At 33.0% G+C, this 19,533-nt stretch overlaps 5 protein-coding genes across 6 annotated transcripts; 3 read left to right on the top strand and 2 right to left on the bottom strand.

Moving 5' to 3' along the window:
* LOC109325304 (probable carboxylesterase 15) lies at window positions 1,579-2,852 on the top strand. The gene is made up of 2 exons (XM_019557587.1): window positions 1,579-1,614; window positions 1,664-2,852. The coding sequence occupies exon 2, from the start codon at window positions 1,675-1,677 to the stop codon at window positions 2,686-2,688; it is 1,014 nt and encodes a 337-aa protein (XP_019413132.1). The 5' UTR covers window positions 1,579-1,614; window positions 1,664-1,674; the 3' UTR covers window positions 2,689-2,852.
* Window positions 6,267-9,378, top strand: LOC109325306. The gene is made up of 3 exons (XM_019557589.1): window positions 6,267-6,690; window positions 8,442-8,576; window positions 8,934-9,378. Exons 1-3 carry the CDS (start codon window positions 6,511-6,513, stop codon window positions 9,300-9,302), a joined length of 684 nt encoding a protein of 227 aa, XP_019413134.1. The 5' UTR covers window positions 6,267-6,510; the 3' UTR covers window positions 9,303-9,378.
* On the top strand, window positions 10,757-12,906 carry LOC109325308 (40S ribosomal protein S19-1). 2 transcript variants are annotated; one of them, XM_019557591.1, is made up of 5 exons: window positions 10,757-10,918; window positions 11,578-11,668; window positions 11,779-11,962; window positions 12,238-12,323; window positions 12,709-12,906. In XM_019557591.1, exons 1-4 carry the CDS (start codon window positions 10,835-10,837, stop codon window positions 12,308-12,310), a joined length of 432 nt encoding a protein of 143 aa, XP_019413136.1. In that variant the 5' UTR covers window positions 10,757-10,834; the 3' UTR covers window positions 12,311-12,323; window positions 12,709-12,906. The 2 variants fall into 2 exon arrangements, with proteins under 2 accessions (XP_019413136.1, XP_019413135.1); XM_019557590.1 differs by lacking the exon at window positions 12,709-12,906 and having other exon boundaries at window positions 10,758-10,918; window positions 12,238-12,602.
* LOC109325305 (protein MIZU-KUSSEI 1) lies at window positions 13,038-14,232 on the bottom strand. Its single transcript, XM_019557588.1, has one exon. It carries the CDS (start codon window positions 14,074-14,076, stop codon window positions 13,327-13,329), a length of 750 nt encoding a protein of 249 aa, XP_019413133.1. The 5' UTR covers window positions 14,077-14,232; the 3' UTR covers window positions 13,038-13,326.
* LOC109325309 (protein LNK3-like) lies at window positions 15,805-19,220 on the bottom strand. Its single transcript, XM_019557592.1, has 7 exons — window positions 19,154-19,220; window positions 17,902-18,293; window positions 17,706-17,736; window positions 17,354-17,519; window positions 16,901-16,981; window positions 16,665-16,810; window positions 15,805-16,305 (listed from the first exon to the last, which is right to left on the bottom strand). Exons 2-7 carry the CDS (start codon window positions 18,281-18,283, stop codon window positions 16,170-16,172), a joined length of 942 nt encoding a protein of 313 aa, XP_019413137.1. The 5' UTR covers window positions 18,284-18,293; window positions 19,154-19,220; the 3' UTR covers window positions 15,805-16,169.

Here is a 19,533-nt window from a genome sequence, read left to right as displayed (position 1 = left end):
ACTTGATATTATAAAAAAATAGCTAGACACATGTCATTTTTCAATCACAATGTTATAAGAATTAGTATGTTTAATCCTACACTGCACATGGAGTAATATATTGATATAATTTGGGTTATATAAAGTAAAATACATCTGCAGGTACTAATTTGATATATAAAAAATGTAAAATGAAATCACCCACTTATAATTTATTACGCCATAAAAGTCATTTTTAACAATATATAGATATAAATCAGTAATGGTTACTTTAGACACTACAGTGTTGGACATGATTAAGCATGTAAGCGAAGTAGAATAAGGCTTTCGTTTTTATCAGTTATACCACATTCTAATCATAACAAAAGTAAGAAAATGTTCGAAAGCTTCCAGACATATAGTATCTAACAAATTCTTACTTTTAAAAATGTGAAGTAGAAAACTTTAGTTTCTAATATGACTACAAAAATCAACTTGACACCATAAAATATCATTTAAATGGAATAAAAAGCTTAGTTACCTGGGAATCTCCATAAAGACTAGTAGATTATTTAAGGTTTCCCACCAAATATTATTTTCGATATTGAACTCTGTAATATTAAAATGCGAGGAAAAAATGTTTCTAATTTTTAGAATTATTTAAATAAAAAATAATTATGAATTTAGATCTTTAAAAATTTATTTACATCGCATGTGAATGTATTTACCTAGTGATAGATACTTCCAAATTCCTAGAAGAATTGAATTCCTTAACATCATCCTCAACTACTACCTGAACATGAGAATAAATTTTGCTAGAGTCTCCTTCACTACTACCATCAAGGAAGCACTTCAAAAGCTATAATATCCACTTTGTAATTACCCCAAATAAAAAAGATCTTTTGGTAGCATTTTAATTAGCCATGGCCCTCACCTAAAATAGTTAGCAAATGTGATTTAAACCTAAAAAGACGTCGAGGGAGTAATTGGAAGAGATCATATGTCCTCATTTTAGCCTTAAGTTAAGGAAAAAATGTCACTTAATTAAAAGAAATAAAATCTAAAAACATAAAATAACATTTGTACATTATTTGGAGAAAATTGATTGCATAAGGACGTTTAGACATATCCTTTAGACATATCATTTAGGACACAAGACCTTATTCACAATACTTGATGGATGAGAATCACCAATCTCAACTTGGTGTCTTCAACCCTATTCCTCCCTATAAAAAAATGATATGTTATTTAAAAATTTCACCTCATTATGCTAGTAAAAAATATTCATTCTAAGGTCATATCTAGTAGTCGAGAGAAAATTCTTTTTAATTTTAATAACAAAAATATTATTTTATTATAAATAAAAAATTTATAGTATTATCAAGTATATTACTATGAAAGTATATTTATTCTCTTACAAGTTATATCACTATATATATCATCAATTTGTAATCGATTAAAAAATTATATTTAATTAAAATTTATTTATTTTTCTAATTAATCAAAACCAATGACACAAAGTATACGCACCTTGTACATGTATATCCATTTGATTACTCTCTTGTATAAAGCAACCCAAATTCCATTGAAGAAAACATATATCCATCCATCACTCTCTTCCCATAAGGCCATAACTCTCACTTTTCTATTAGCCATAAGTACATTCATCATTTCTCTAGTCCCAATTATTACCATTTAGTATCCACATAAAACATCATGGTCCAGGAGAAGAAGCTTGTGGAGGACGTGTCCGGTTGGCTCAGACTCTACGACGACGGTTCAGTAGACCGGACATGGACCGGTCCACCTCAAGTCAAGTTCATGGTTCAACCAGTTCCTCCACATCAACACTTCAAAGATGGTGTTGCTACCCGTGACGTCATCATTGGGAGCCAAGACAACACCGACCACCGTCTCCGACTGTACTTGCCGGAGATAAAATCCGACGAGAAGGAAGCACTACCCATAGTTCTCCACTTTCACGGTGGCGGCTTTTGCATAAGCGAAGCTGACTGGTTCATGTACTACCAATTTTACACTCGGTTCACTCGGTCAGCTAGAGTTATTTGTGTCTCTCCCTTTCTCCGCCATGCCCCGGAAAACCGTCTGCCCGCGGGCATCGATGATGGCTTCTCGGCACTCCTGTGGCTACAAAAAGTTGCCACAGGAGATGTCGAGGAGCCATGGCTAAAAGAACATGGTGACTTCAACCGTGTTTTTCTCATTGGAGACAGCTCCGGTGGCAACATAGTGCATGAGGTGGCTGCCAGAGCCGGCAATATAAAGCTGGACCCACTCCGATTAGCCGGAGGAATTCCAGTCCACCCGGGATTCCTCCGATCAACTCGGAGCAGGTCCGAGCTAGAAAAACCACAGTCACCCTTTTTGACTTTGGACATGGTGGATAAATTCTTAGGCTTGGCATTGCCACTAGGTTCCAATAAGGATCACCCCATAACATGCCCCATGGGGGACAACGCTCCACCGTTGAGTGAGCTGAAACTACCACCGTATCTTCTGTGCTTGGCGGAGATGGATTTGATCATAGACACAGAGATGGAGTTCTATGAAGCCATGAAAAAGGAACACAAGGATGTTGAACTGTTTGTGAGTAAAGGCATGACCCATAGCTTTTATCTGAACAAAATTGCAGTGGATATGGACCCAGATACTGGTGCTGAAACAGATGCTCTTATTGCTAAGTTCAAAAAGTTCATTAAGGAGCACTAAGTTAGATTAATATTTCAATTTCTTATTCTCATTTGTGTGTGTTTTGTACTCTGCTATGCTCTATTTTAATGTTGCATGAGACACCATGTGTTTATGTAATAATGCGTCTAAATACTATCATGTGGATTAGTGGAGTTTAAATAAATAATCTTTTGGTTAATATGGGATTATAGTTTCATAGATGATGTTTAAGAATAGAAATAATATATGCTAAAATAAGGATATTCTATATTCCCACCCAATCAAATATTATTAACTTAAAAATTAATTTGATATATATTTATTAAAATTTTATTGGTAGTAATGGATTAGGCATAGAAAAATGGTATAGAATATCTCAATTTTAATAACAGTTCTAATTTGCAAACGGTAGGATAGTTTGCTTCCCCGTGAACTGTGAGCGTAGTTGTTGGATTAAAGTGATAAATCTTGTTCTTCTTTTAATGATTACCAATTTTGGTGAGAAACTATTGCCTATAGAGAAATTATGATTATACTGTAAGACTTATATACGTGAATATATAAAAAATATAATTTTAAAAAACACAAAAGAAGTCATATAGTTGTTTCACTACTTTTGTGCAAAAGTCCTTTTGGTGTCACCACTTTTATAACATGTAAAGAGATTGAATAATAGTTCCGTGACTTCTATAAATGATGTGTTGTCATATTAAGATTTCTATTAATGTAATAAACAAAATGCATTATGAGTTAATGAAATTGGTCATTGTAGATATATTTCAAAATTAATTATAAGCCAAGACAGAAATCGCTACAAATATACTTACAACTATAACAATGTAAGTTATATGGCATCAATATCATAGAGGGAAGAATTTAAAATCTATGCACTGACAATTAAAGTTTTTTACATTGTCAGCATATCATCCACCATTGATTTGTATTACTTTTGTTTGAGAGTCAATGGTGGTTAACAAATCAATGGCGAATGATTTACTGACAGTGTAAAAAACACTTACACTGTCAGTGTATACATATTAAATCTTAGAGGAAATTGTATCAAAATATAAAAAGAGTTTAAAATGCGTAGATTGTCAGCATAAGCTTGTTTTACACCGACATCCAATTAAAATTTGTCATTTCAAACTTTTTTGCCACATCATAATGAAAATTAAAACAAAGAAAAATTCCTCAATAACTCCTTCTCTTTTCCAGAACATGTTCTTCTCTTTCCCTATACCTTTTCACCTTCTCAACTCATTTTATTTTCACATCCTCAACTTTCTGATTCCTTGTCTTCGTTTTACACAACCTTTTTTTGCACCTTCCTTTTTCTAGTGCCCTCTTTGTGTTCTATTATTTCGGCAAATGGTTAACTTTCCCAATATCTATTTGCAATTTTGTACCAAGCTTCTTTTTATATTTTCGACAACTTACACTCTGCTGTTGTATTCCATCATTTCCCAATGCCTAAACAATTATTATGGAATAGCATGTCACAAGATGTCCATCTAAAAATCATCTTATGACATAGTTTCTAGTGAAAGTCAACATTAGTGCCACTTCTCTTACTCTTGAGACCCCAACATTGGCCATTATACTATTAACATTGTTGCATTATTTTGATGCCTCCTTAGTTTTAGTAGCTTACCTTGGTTTATTTGTTTACAAATTTGTGCAGATGGTGTCAGCTTGTGCATGCTGAGGTGAAACACCAGATAGCTTGAGATCATAGTTCTGATGTTATGCTTCCTGCATGTATTCAATCTGTACATGATTTAGTCTTGTAAATCTGGAACATGCATGAATGATCCATGAACCATTTTGTCCGGAGTCAGAAAGAGCTTATTGTTTATTATTATTTTCCTCTTACTTTAAAAAAGACAATGATGCCAGGGTACAAAGTAGTAGAATGCGTAATAGACATCTTATAGTAAGTGAAAATTACAATTTTTAGTTGTGTTCCATTAGTGGTATTGTAGTGTCATCATCTCGTGGATCCTTTTTTATAAGTTGATAAATTACTCTGGTGATATCAAGTCTTTGGAACTTTACATTATGGGGTCATGTTAGATCGTTTGGCCTGGGAATTGTTATCAGTTGTGTTTCTGAATTTCCTTCTTAAGGGAAACAATATTTGCAATTTAATGTGAAAGATAGGTTGTGATTAAATCCTGTAAAATTATCTTTTTTATTAACATGAAAGTTGGATTCAATCAAAGTTATAGTTCTGGTCTTTGCAGTGGAGAACATTGTATGTTCTACTTAGGAATAGTGTTTTGTTAAGACTGCTCAAACTTCTCTGTCAATTGAAATTAGAATAATCTATCTCATGAATGCTATTCACTGTAGTTGTGATCTAAAGCTAAGCATGTAATGCTAATATACCTATTTTTTTAGCTTAACTAGATGTATGGACATGTGCCCCTTTTATAAAGAAAATGGCAGGAATCTTAACCAGATGTATGGACATGAAGTACCCCTTTTATAAAGAAAATGACATGAAGTACCTCTTAAATTTAGTAACTTGTTTTTATTCTTTCTAGTTGAAACCTTATTCTCTCATTGGGCAACTTCTGCACTTCTAGTTTATGTAAACCAGTCTCTGTAGTTTGCATTCAATTTCTATCACAGGTGCATCCCACCTCCATTGAGTTTTTAGAGCTAGAACCTTTTTTCTTTGTATAACTTACATAAAAATTCTTTGCATCTTTAATTGATGTGAACTCCATTCCTTCATAGGGCTCTAAGGGAGACTCTGGTGGTAACTCAATGTTGGCATTGTCCATCATTAGAATATCTTCTTCATAGTTGATAATGGTAGAATCTTCAAGTATATTTTTCATCTTAATTCTTATATTCAAAAAAGGTAAAATTGTTAGTATGAGTGTTAATAAAATTATGTTAATAGTGAATAATGAATATTTTCAAGGAGAAGATGGAGTAAAAAACTTACCTCAAAAAGGAAGAAAAATAAAAAAACCGTGAGAGAAAGTTGAGAATGTGAAACTGAGTTGAGATTAAGGATTGAGTTTGTGGTGAAATTAAGTATTGAGTTATGAAAATAAAATGAGTTGAGAGGGTGAAAAGGTATATGGAAAAAGAATGAGTTATTGAGGAATTTTTATTTTTTTAATTTTCATTATGATGTGGCAAAAAAGTTTGAAATGACAAATTTTAATTGAATATATGTGTCAAACAAGTTTACAGTCTACCCATTTTAAACTCATATAAAAATGATTCAGAAGAATATAATAAATAAATTTCGTAATTAAAAATCATTAATATAATAATATTGACATATATAATAATATAATAACATAATAATAATATTAATAATGTAAGAGTTGAGTTCAAAACAAAAGAAACTAATTATAATTTCATATTGCTATTAATGTGACATTATTTTCATGCATATATTAATTTCATTAACTATTAAAGTTTTAGGGACAATTAAAAACAAAAAAAAAAGGTTATATAGGTATTTATGAATGACATAAAGTTTAAGGTGTATTTATAAAGTTGTTTACCAAATAATAAATAGTAAATACTATTATATTCACTCCAAAGTCCACTTGAAGTTGAAAAAGTTAAAAAGGAAATAAAAAATAAATTAAAAAATCCATTGAAGCTCCACCACCAAAAACACATCCTCAAACTTGTGCCTTCTCCTTCTTCCACCTTGCTTTATTCCCTGCCACCCTATCAAATCCCACTTTTCTCCTTCACAATCCAATCAAAATCCTAACTTTCTTCAACCCCTTCTTTGAGTTTTTTGTTTTTCCCTTTTTCTTTGATATCACTATCTCCTTCATACTTCAACCCCATAGTAACACATAATTCATTCATTACCAATAACCAATGGCTTCTGCATTACAAACATCTGTAGCAGCATGCACCTGCACCTTTTCCACCACAAGGAGCTTCTCCATGAAGCACCTTAGAGCCAATACTAGGCCAAGTTCCTCCTTCTTCAGAGTCAGGGCTTCCTCTGATAATGATGATGATTGCAATGATCAAGAATGTGCTCCTGATAAGGAAGTTAGTTCATTTTGCAACTTACCCTTTTCTTTATATTACGTGCTTGTATTTTTACTTGTCTATATTTTTATGGGGAGGTTAAATGTATACAACCTTACGTGCAAGAGAATAGACCATTTCCAGGATTTGAATCCGCAACTTATTGGTCACTAGGCAACAACTTTACTGTTGCGCCGAGTATTATGCGGGAAAAGTTGTGAATATGATATGAATCATCTTAAGTTATTAATAGCTTGATATGTTTATACTGGCTAGTATGATTAAGGCTCGGCGTGATTTTCAGGTGATAAGGAGGTTTTCTAATTATATAAGTTTGTTTTAGGCCTTGTAACTTTTAGATTGTAGTTAGGAGAACAAGGTCTAGCATAATTTATTGTCAAGACAGGCATGATGCAGCTTAGTCTAACATTGTAGGATAGATTTGAATTATGTTAGATCTATGCTGACAGCCGACATCACATTCCATGTTCTAAGTTTTGCTTTCAGTCAGATGATCATTCGTGTATTTTCGATTGGCTGAAATCTGTAATTAGTAACTAACATTTCTTATCAACACAGGTATTGCTATTGTTGTTTCTTTTTGTGTGTAACTGGAGTTTTAGTCTTTTAGAAAATACTTTCAAATTTATCATAAAACTTTTGAACTATCAGTAAACAAGAGAGTGGCACTTAATGGACATCTATGTCCGTCCTTCGGGATTCCAGGCATGTTATTTGTGCCTTAACCGGAAGTATTGGAGCAGCCTAGCCTTGACCAGTATTCATGGCATGTTCGGGATTCCATGCATGTTATTCAGCAAGAAAAAGTTATGAGAGAGTGCCACACCATTGTAGCAACTAAACTTTTTTAATCGCAATAATGTTATATGCACCCAACTTGAGTCCTGCCTTTTATTAGGGAAAGAAAAAGGGAGAAACCTAAAATGTCCAATTTTATAATTTCCCCTTTTCTTTCTGTGAAAAGTAGGTATCGACATTGAGTGTACATGTAACATTGTTCTTTCACTTGTAGTAAAATTTTATGACAGGGTTTTTAATAGGCGGCACCATATGCTTAATTGATAGTTTAAGCTGTATAAACTGTCAGTATCAACAATTCAAAATTAAATCTATAAAGGAATAGTTCATTATCAAATGAGTAAGTTATTTATTTATTTGGTGCTCAACACAAATTCCATACAACAGCAACAACAAATTCCATGAATAGCTGAATTGAGAAGTTTAAGTGATTTGGTAAAGCAGTGTCTTAGAAAGGGTTACTCTCAGAGAAGTTGGCAGAATTGAAACATGTAGCTGAATTTGATATTATACATAAGCATAAGATTCCAACAGTATTTTTCGAGTGATCTGTCTATGGGATTATACGTTATGTAGAGCCTTCACACGGAGCATTGTTGCTCTGGTGAGGAAAGAGTGCTCTCGCTGTTTATCGATCTGAAAGAATGCATGGTTTAAACATGTTAAAAAATACATAAAGTTAACTTTCTGTTTAGTGGGCTTCTCTATCAAACTCTTTTTCATGCTAATTAAAACATTGATTTCAATTCCATTTATATTTCAATGCCTTTTTAATCATTTTACCCTTTGCCTGACTTTCTATTCAAGAATCTCTTTACATTCATGCATAAGCAGAGTTAAAATATACACGTTTATTTGTAGTTTGCATATTTGATTTCTAGCTTTATTTGATATGATTGAACACATGAACGAAAAGCTAAAAAGGAGTTAATCTTCCATTAACTTTGGTTTAGGTTGGGAAGGTCAGCGTGGAATGGTTAGCCGGGGAGAAGACTAAAGTGGTGGGTACATATCCACCTCGTAAGCCGGGTTGGACGGGTTATGTTGAGAAGGACACTGCAGGGCAGACAAACATCTATTCAGTTGAGGTTAGTATTTATACCACTCTGCTCCAGGAGTTGTATGTGATGTATTGTAGCAGGGATCAAAGTGACTCTTACACCATTAAATAACTTTCTATTGAACAATTTTCTCACAAAATCAGCCGTTGGATTAACTTTCTATAATATAGATCATATTTATAAAAGTCTACTTCAATCATAAATTGTTTAGTATTTCATTGATATACGCCAAGATCAATGTGATATTGATTCTGTCTTTAGAGAGCTAAAGGGCTACAGAACCCTGATGAAGCAGGCAATAGTTAAATGCCATATTCAACATGTTGCATGATAACATTTTTTGTTGGTTTAAGATTTTTGTCTAATACCTTATGACATTTTCAGCCAGCAGTTTATGTGGCAGAAAGTGCAATAAGTTCCGGAACTGCAGGATCTTCTTCTGATGGAGCTGAGAACACAGCAGCAATTGCCGCAGGCCTCGCACTGATTTCCGTTGCAGCTGCATCATCTATACTGCTACAAGTTGGCAAGAATCCGCCTCCGGTTCAAACACTTGAATACTCAGGACCATCACTTAGCTACTACATCGACAAGTTCCAGCCGCCAGAAATTATTCAAGCATCAGCACCTAGCCCAAGTGAAGAACAATCATCATCTGTTCAACCTGAAAGTTCTCCTCCTACTGAAGTTTCCGAAGTTCAGGTTGAATCTGAAATTCAGCCAGAACCCTCAAGTGTAAACACAGTCTCTTAAGCAATTACAGTTATGCAATTCTATATACTGCAAAAACATTTAACACAAGTCTAAAATAAAAGCAACTCTGGTATCTTGTATTAATAAGATTTCCAAATTTCCAATTTTAATATTTGTTATAATCCAATCAACTTTTAAAAAATAGTCAAAAAATAGGTTAATAAATGGAATGGAAGATTTCACATAGTTATTAACTGATTAATAATGTTATGGACAAAGAAGTGTTCATTTATTTTATATGGAAAGTTTCACCTAGTTATCTAATTTTATCTAACCACTGGAACGAGTCCTGTAAGTGTGTGTAGATATATATAGCAATTTTGTATTATATTAAACTACATAAAAAACATATTTATCCTCTAGAAAATTTGTTTTTGCTCACCAACAAAAAATATAAATCAAACGGGCCTTATCCAATATTGCATGAGTAAAGATGGAATTGGTTTGGAGGAGCTCGAAATGGGGAAAGAAGTAAATTCTATTGGGAAATAATTAATGATATAAAAAGGGTAGATGAGACTGTCTTAAATAGATTGTGCAGGACATACCCAATCTGCTCACCTAACATGATCCGATTATGGCGGGTCCGAATATGGTCGGGTTTCATCGGATCTAAGTTTAGATTTAAAAATTAGATAAATCAATTATTTAGGATTAGGTAAGAATCAAACATGATTCGACCTAACCTGTCTCAGGATCACTCACTCATCAATTTGTATGTATCTCTATTTAATGTATACAGAATAATGACATATTTTTTGTTGAAAGTATTATTCTTTCTCTAATTTTTAATCACATATACATGGTTAATAATATGTATTCATATATCATTTTATATGTCAAATTATATATTCTTAGTAATAAATAATATTGAGAAAATTTTATCCAAGACGAATATGCATTATATTTAATTAGATCTAGGTCGGGTTTGAGTTTAAAGGCAGGCTCAATCGATATTTAAGGTTAGGTTAGCTTTCGATCTAAGACCTAGTCTGAGTTCAAAAAAATGATTCAACCAACATTTAAAGCTGAATAAGGAATAAACCTGTACTTGTCCCAATCGGACCATACTCACGCCTAGGTTGAGGTTGTATAACATATAAATGTCTAGGTTCTCGCATATTTAAAAAAATTCAAAACCTAAGTTTGATTCATTTAAAAACCTAACATGTTACTACAACTTCTTGAAATAGACTAAAATATCTATGTATAAATAGATTAATATGTTTACTTTTAACTTGGCTCATTAACTGAAACAATTAAATTATAAAAATTAATTATATTAAAATACTATATTAAACATATAATTATATTAAAATACTATAATCATAATAAGTTTTTTTAGATAACCTCATCAATTAAGATAAATATGTTTTTGAAAAAGTATGAGTGAGTCTACTTAGGAAAAAGCCTGACCCAATTCTGTTACAAGCCATATAATAGGGTATAAGATAGAGGGTTTGAGCTTTTTCCAATTTTAGAAATAATAAAGAGATGGTTGAAACCCTAATTGGAGAGTGAGAGAGAGAGTCATGGCTACTGCGAGAACTGTGAAGGACGTTTCCCCTCATGAGTTTGTCAAGGCTTACTCTTCTCACCTCAAGCGATCTGGCAAGGTATCATCATCTCACTCTTTTTTTAATCATTTATTTCTTTTTTGAAATTTTGTATTTTAAGGTAAAGATTTCAAATTTATCTGAAACCCATTATTATTATATCCATAGAATTTGTTGGTAGTTCTTATTTGTTATGCGTGTCATCTTTTTCATGCTTGAGAAGTCACCATGACACTTTTTCTAAAACTTTTTTTTTGTGTTGGGTTGAAGTTTATGCTTTCTCTTACTTATTTTGGAATCTCATTCGATTGATTATACATGGTGGGTGTGTTTTTTGAAAAAAAATTGAATGATTACACACTCTAGTTAAAGTAATTGCTATTGCATTGTAAGTTATTCCTATGTGTTGCCCCAAATAAAAAAAATTATATGAAGAAATTCAGAAGCTTATCCTCAATTAGTGTTATTGACCTAGAGAAAAAAAATTGTTGTAAACTAGTTATTTATGTTTTTCCTAACTGGAACCTATTGTCTTAAATTATACAGTTTTTTTCTTTGCTTTCCTTCTCAATTTGTCAATCTAATTTGTCTCCTATGCTATGGGCTCGGGAGATGAATGTTTGCTTATGTGCCTTGTGTGGTTCTGTTGATTTATCAAGTTCATAAGTACTTATTTCTCTTTCTAATTTCTGTTAATTTTATTCTTTGGTTCCAAACAGATCGAACTTCCAGAATGGACTGATATTGTGAAGACTGCAAGATTCAAGGAGTTGGCTCCTTACGATCCTGATTGGTACTATGTTAGAGCTGGTGAGATTTGTTTCCTTGTTTTTGCACAAGCATAGAAGTCTTTTCGGGCTGTTTCTTGTTGGAAATTGCAATGATACAATTTTTGTGATTAAATTCTATCTTGTTTTCAGCATCCATGGCCAGAAAGATATACTTGAGAGGAGGTCTTGGTGTTGGAGCATTCCAGAGGATTTATGGTGGGAGCCAGAGTAATGGCAGCCGTCCTTCCCACTTCTGCAAGAGCAGTGGTTCCGTTGCTCGTCATATTCTTCAACAGTTGCAGAGCATGAACATCATTGAGATTGACACCAAGGGGTAAGGACTCCTTTACTTCAGTTAAATCTACAATATTTAGAATAATATTAAGCTTATGATATGTGAATGCTTTGGTGGAAACTATCTTTCTATTTCTATTCATGCTCCTAGCTTTTATTGCATATGAATTTTTGCTTTTGTTAGCACTGGTTTGCTTTTGAAATGAATGATTCTATTCTGATTCTTATTTTGTTCTTGTCTATTCTGCACCTTCGTTGCTTTTTGGCATTGACTTAATATATATATACACATATATACATAATTTTGTCTTTCAGTGGCCGGAGAATTACATCCAGTGGCCGACGAGATCTTGACCAGGTGGCTGGACGGATTGTGGTTGCACCTTGATATGTGAAGTGTGGTGGGTAGCTGATCCCACCTTTAGGTTAAATGTTTGTTTGATACAGTGGGAGAACTGGTCACCTCAGATTATGCTGAAATTTTGGTTTTAGTTACATAGTATCTTTTAAATTAGATATCAATGTTGCATTTAGTCTATTAGGTGATATTATGCTACATTTAGTTTTCACTTTTCAATTTTCATTCTGGCCAATCTTGTTTATCAAGTATTTGTCTGCCTATAAAATGGAAGTCTGAAAGTTAAGATGCCCTTGTTCACAAAATATTCTTTTTACATTTTCTATTTTCATTTCCTGAAAACAATCTCTATTATGTTTGGTTTCTCTTTTGTTATTTTTCATTCATTTTCCATATCCTATTCTTATTGACCATTCTTTTTTATATAGCTGTTTCAGAGTTTCTTATGACCCATGTGCCTATGTTTTGAAGATGCTTTGTAAGGTGAATCATCACATCACATTAAGCTGTAAAACACATATCTTTCCAGCCAACACTGTACTTGTCATACATTGTTATCCCCAAATTTGTGAACTTGTCTTATTATCTGTCTTTCTCTGAATCTTAGTATCTGGCCACACACCCCAATTTCAAGTCTTGCTAAAGGATTAGAAGAGTTATTCATAAAAGGTTATTGAGTTATTATTTTTTTTAAAGTTTATTGGGCAAATTCCCATGTTTGTTGGTAAATGAAATTTTCAAGAACTCGAACAAAAGTTAATTGGAATATTATCAGTATGTCACTTGCCCATTTAAAATACAAAATAAAACAACAAATACACGAATCTAATGATTGCTTACCAAATTTGTTTCATAACAAGAAATAAACAAATATACATAATTTCTGCAACATCTACCTTAATTAACTGGTTGTCTATCCTAAGTGTGAAAATAAGAATAGACCTCTAACCTAAAATAACCCATGAGATTAATATAACTTTTCTAAAAACAAATACATGCAACCATATCTTGCAAAAAAATTCAACATTTTCTTGCCCCATTTTCCATCAAACCCTCACAAAAAACACACTAAGTTCAGGTCCATTGTTCCCATCTGGCATCATCATATAATAAGTCTCTGAGTCTTTTGACCCAACCACACGCTCAAAATGTGCTCTCATATATGAGAGTTCTCCATCATTAGGATCAGACATGTCATCTGGTAGAACACCAACAGCCATAGACACTGCATGCAACAACTGCATCACGTTCAAGTCATCATCTGTAGCCTCTCTCTTCACCCCATACCCAGTTTTTTTCCCATTACAAAACAATGTCCAAATGGGTTCATCAACTATCTTTATCTTCTCATTGTTTTGATGCTTCTCGCACTCTAGGGCTATCCTATTAAGCCCTACTCCCATCTCCTGGAGCAGCTTCCCTGTCGGGATAGCCAACTCCAGGAGAAGGAAAGGTAGACACTTAGGGTTTTCTTGGAAAGCAAGGTTGATCCTTGCTTTCTTGTGTCCGAATAGGGTTCCTGTTATCCTCGTTCCGCCGTGTATGAATGCTTCGTTGGTGCGGTTCCCGTTGACTGTAGGCATCTTGCATGACGGCACGATGATTGGGAACGTCCTAAACACGGACCGGAACTTTCGATAGAATTTGGTGGACTTAGAGTCATGTTTGCTCTTGTTGTTTGCTGGCTGCAAGGAGATAGGTAATCGGGGAGTTGCCAAACGTTTTTCTTTTGTGGTGGCAATTGTTGTGGCCGGTGAGTCTCCTTCAATAACTGGTGATAGTGGTGGTGATGCCATTAATGTGTTTTTGGTGAAAACAAATGAAATGAGGTTAAGAAAAGATAATTTTTGTGTTGTCTAGTTTGATGAAAATAAAGTTGAATGATTTGGTGGGTTGTTGAATATATACATGTTATTAACATTGAAGAAAACTAAGGTTGTGGGGTGCACGTAGTGTTTGGTGTCTAGCTGTTCTAATCTATCAAGGTTTGAAAATATAGCTGGCTTTTATTATCTGCTTTGTTTTTTTTTGTTAGAACAAAATTCTTGTTCTTAGGTATTAATTACAGTATATTTTAATTAGTTTAGTTGTTGAAAGAATGAGATATAGTTTGACTTTTATGGTGGAATTGATGTAATCTTAACGATTACTGAATTTGTAACATTTCTGAGGTATATCTTATCTTCTTCTATGTATTCATGTCATGCTGTCACATATTTAAGGTTACTATTGAACTTAAGTATGTTACAGTAAATTTAGTGATCTGTTGATCAGTGTAATTGAGCTAAATTTTGTTTTTTTGTTGGGTTAATCAAACTAAGATTTAGGAACACATATAACTTATATAAGTTTGTACCATTTAATTTCTTTGATAAGTTCATGTTTAAAAGGATTCAATAATTGTATTATACGACCTCTACCCAAATTATACTTTAAGATTCAAACTTAAGTTGATGTTTTTTATGGAGTTGAAAAATTCTATTGTCAGGGTTGACTTTGTGATTTAATACAAAAAGAATGGTTTTTTTAATTTTAATTGAAAACATTATGATGCATTTTGACAATGTGGGATGGCACTAAAAGTTACAAAGTGTTCACATTAAATAAAGTTTGGCCAAGCATTGGCATGCATGACAGAGTTACAAATGTTCACATCTTGAAATAAATTCAAAACTAAGTCCCATGATTGTATTTTTGTGTTTTTTTGGTTTTAAAACAATATTTTTAAAATAAATGTGTTTAAGAAATTTGAGATCGAATTATTTATTTTTTATGCATTTTCAAAATGATTTTACTCAACTTTTCCAAAACAACAAATGAAAAAATAGCAACTTCAGTTTTATTTTAAAAAAATATAACACATCACCATTTGAGTAGAACAGATAGGATAGCAAATAACAATAAGGATGGTAAAAAATGTTATGTTACAATGACTAAAGATATGTCATTGATCGGTGGAGGATGGTTTGAAATGTTGATCGAACTAAATTTTGAATCTAAATCTAATCTTGGATTTGATTTAACTTGACATGATGTTAGGTCCAATTAAGATTGGACCAAATTGGGTTAGTAGTGAGTAGATTTTATTTTTCTGTATTTTTTTGGACAAACCAATTCTGGACAATCTAATCAACTTTATATTTTATAACAAGTAGAAAAAAATGAAACTTGTCAGAAAAATTATCCTGAATTGTTGTTGAGAGTACATTTTAGATGGATTTTGAGAGGTATGCTTTTTAGATTATGGAAAAACATTTGTATTCACTTCTCATCCACAGTTTCTTAATCAGAAATTCCAGTTGGATATATATCTTTTTACTCCAAAATCTGAAAAGTACAAGTACTAGCTAGAAATGCATAGTTTGTATTTGATATTTAGCTTACAAATAATGCTACACAATCATCATTTCTAACAAAAAAATTTACCCTCTATCATTTTTTCTTAGCATATAAATAATATCATGGTTTCCTAATATCTGGTTGATCAATGCACTCATTTTCTCTCAGGGCAATACTGAGCCAAATGGATATAAACTACTGAATACAAATAATTCTGGTGCAAAAGCATATATACATACAGATCAAAGAAACCATTATAGTAAAAATCACAAGCCTCCTTGTTTCATAAAGGGCTGAATAATTACACAGGAAAATAGTTTTTCATATTTCTGGTCTAGCTACTACTAAACTCACTATCACAATACCTAACAAAATTCTAGCATGAAGACTTCTGTATAGGATCATCACATGCAATGTGTGATTTGTCCGCGGTCTGTTGGTCCCTTTATCCAAATATCGGAACCTTGGCATCTTGTAATATTTGGTGGAGGGAATAACAAAATCTTTGCGCCGGATTCTAGGTGTTTGACGAGCCATTTACCGGAAGGCCTTAAGTTCCATTTACTTCTTGGATGTTAGTAAGGGGAAGATCTTGCATGTTAGTTTCCATCTTGTTGTACATGAGATTTGCAACTGCTCTGTCAACATTGTTAGTATCTGTTTCCATTGGTTCCCTATCCTCAGACCTAAACACAAGGAGAAAACAGTGCTGCATGTTATGGTTCTGGAATTCTGTTTAACACTAACAATACAACAGTGTAGCCAAAATAGAACATTTCACTAGATAACATGACTTTATTAGTTACTACTAATATAACAAATCAAAAGTGATGTCTATACTGCAACTTAGGCATGATTCATGCGGAAAACTGAAGTATTGGAGATAGAAATTACGTTATGTAGTAAATCAAACTATCAGTTTCAAGCCAAACCAAGCAGAATTTATGATGTCATCCATGGCAATATACGCCGTTAAAAAAAATCGTAACGTCAATTAAAAGGCCGAAAGAACATAACAGACATGCAGCATATATAAATTATATACCTCATGGTATCATTGAGAACTTCATGTGGCATTGACTCTTGCATGTTAAGACCTCCATCCAGGTTCTCTACTAGATGTTGTTCTTTTGTATCTCTGGCAAGGCGGTACAACGCATCTCGGAAACAAATACGGGTCTTCCCAGTGAACTGGTAATGTGAAACAGGAAATACAAAATTAGCAGCAAGTAAGATAACTTTTAATCAAATGCCAAGGATCACAATTCTCAGTCACATCACCTGTGCAATTGCCATCTCAAGATTTTGCAATATAGATTCCTCAAGAGATGAATGTGCATGCATGGTTTCATCTCTATTGCACTGCACAAAAGGGTACAGAGTATTTGATTGTTAGTGCCTTTAAAAAGAAATTAAATAGATTATGACACAATGTAAGCCTGGAAACACAATAACCAACATATTTTGCAATTAAACTTGAATAAAAGCTAGTTCTATCTGTTTCAATAATCATATGAAGTCATGTTTTACTCTATTTCTCCAAAAAATATAAATTTTATAAAACTGCTAAATGTTCAGTTGCTTTTTTCACCGAGTCGCTCTTTTTTATTTATTATCAATACCAACATGAGTGAAATGTTCATTTCAGATATGTGACACTCTAAACCACCTTTCAAATGAAAGATAAATGATAGATAAAACACCTTTTAAATACTAGAGAAAAGACAATTATACCTCTATATCCAGGTAATCATTAGAGTTTGAGTAGTATGGAACAAGCTTTGAGGCTTCAACATCTTCCTGCGATGTACGAGGTGTATTGCTGCACGTGTTTTCAGACGAAAAGTAAAAGGATTTGTGTTGGTCTTCAACACAGGACAGATCATCAATCACAGAATCCCTGCATTATGTGAAATATGAGAAGGTTGAAACACAAAAATAGTCATATGAATTGGATAAACTTCATGCCTATTGTAAGCCAGTGAACTTGAATGTCTCCGCTGTGTTATATTACATGCATGATGCTTGACGAAAAATATGACTTTTCTATAACAGAATTATTCAAGAAAATGGGAGGAGCCCTTACCATTCTAGAACAGGTTCATGCTTATAGAGTTCTGTGAACAATAGTAGTATGTTTGTGTTAGTGTCTGTATAGTCTTCAATCGTAAAGATAAATATGGCGAAATTTGGAATGCAAAAACACTGCAGAGCAATTCAATTTGCACTGGACTTCCTACAATTTATAGCATACTTATGCCATGTTAAAGAATTTCAGAAGCTATACAAGAAAATGTCATCTGTCTGTTCGAAACATGATAGGTCTTGAAGCTTGTAATTAGGCTGATCCGATTCGGATGAAATTTCTGTTTGTTGAAATGATTGCTCAAGCAATCCTCCACGTGCACTTGAACTGGTAGACTGGTCTTTATCATGTACAGAAGCTTTGAGCTCAATTTCATGACTGAAAGCTTCATCCATGAAATCGAATTCTAACTCTGTTGAATTTGTATCGGCAGTGAAGTATTTTTTAGGTGACTCATAACCCTCAGGTGCATTTATTCCCCATTCTGACCAGTTTTCTGGTGAAGGATGCCTATCCAATAAATCTTGATCTTCGGGAACACGAAAATCATTGATGTCACACCCATAGTAGCAATCCATGACAAATAATCTGTAGAGTGTTAAAATCATGTCAATATTGTGTGCAGCAAAATTGCCTTTCTAATTGGAAATATTCAGAATTTGTTAATTCATAGACATAGAAGCTATTTGATTAACATGGAAGGAGAACTTCAATTGTCCTATGTGTTTCTTCTATGTGCTATGTACATCAAAGCATGCATAATTACTCTGCTAAGTGCTGAAAAGCATCTATTTCTTCCTAGAGAAATTCTTAAGATCCAAAAAAATATTATTTTTCCTAGAGATCTCTCTTGTTCCAGGGAGGTTGTGACCAGAGAAAATAAAAAGGGTGCCCAGTACACGAGGCTCGATGTATGCAGGCTTAATCTCGCAAGCAAAGATTTTGTTTCCAGAATGCTTCGGAAAAACATTTTTGGCACAGGTATTGGAAACAAATGACTAATCTTTAGTTCTCTTGTCCTGTGCATGATTTAATAAACCAATATACAAATTGCTAACAAAGATTTGCAACAGTATTTTCTATATAACTTTGACTTTCTCTTTCAATATCAATTCAAGTTTTATTTCCTCACCCTTCCTATCTTTATTGAAGAATCAAAATCCACTTTAATTAAGCCATAGAATGTTCAAAACCACTAAAGCAAAAGCCTAAAAATGGTGAAAAATGGTACAAAGTGAAATCACAGACAAATAAGATAAAAACTTGATGAAACTACTAAACACCACTTATCTTTCACATCCTCAACAAACCATATCTTCTTCAAAATTACATAATTTCCATAAAATCAACCTTAAACATGAATCATACTCCAAATATAATATATATCAATAGCAGAAGACAGAAAGAAAGAAAAAAACATGAAAAGAACATAGCTTTATATGGCTTACCTGAAGAAAAAAGAGAGTCAAAACTCAGATTCTTATTGATGAAAATAAAAGACCAAGTTTTTTTAACTTGTTGAGGTCTTAATATTTTTTCAACCTGTTGAAATGCACATATAGTATTTTATGAATGATATGATGTTGTTTTTTATAAGTAAGAGAGAGTTGCAACTTGCAAGTTGTTGGAAAACATCACACATGTCAGTAAACAAAAAGTTAAAGGAAAATGACTTGTTATTATAAGTTTGTGGCTTAGGATGTTTTGATAATGAAATTTTGTGGCCTTCATTTCTCCATCTAAAACATAAATCTTATTGGTCCACATTGCAATGTTGGTCCATCTTTGTGATTATCTCATTATCTTGGATCGTCCTTTTCTAAGCTGG

Source organism: Lupinus angustifolius, chromosome LG13 (assembly GCF_001865875.1).
Source record: "Lupinus angustifolius cultivar Tanjil chromosome LG13, LupAngTanjil_v1.0, whole genome shotgun sequence".
Classification (NCBI taxonomy): Eukaryota; Viridiplantae; Streptophyta; class Magnoliopsida; order Fabales; family Fabaceae; genus Lupinus; species Lupinus angustifolius.
The sequence above is the reverse complement of the archived record's forward strand: the minus strand, read 5'-3'. Positions and strand labels throughout refer to the sequence as shown.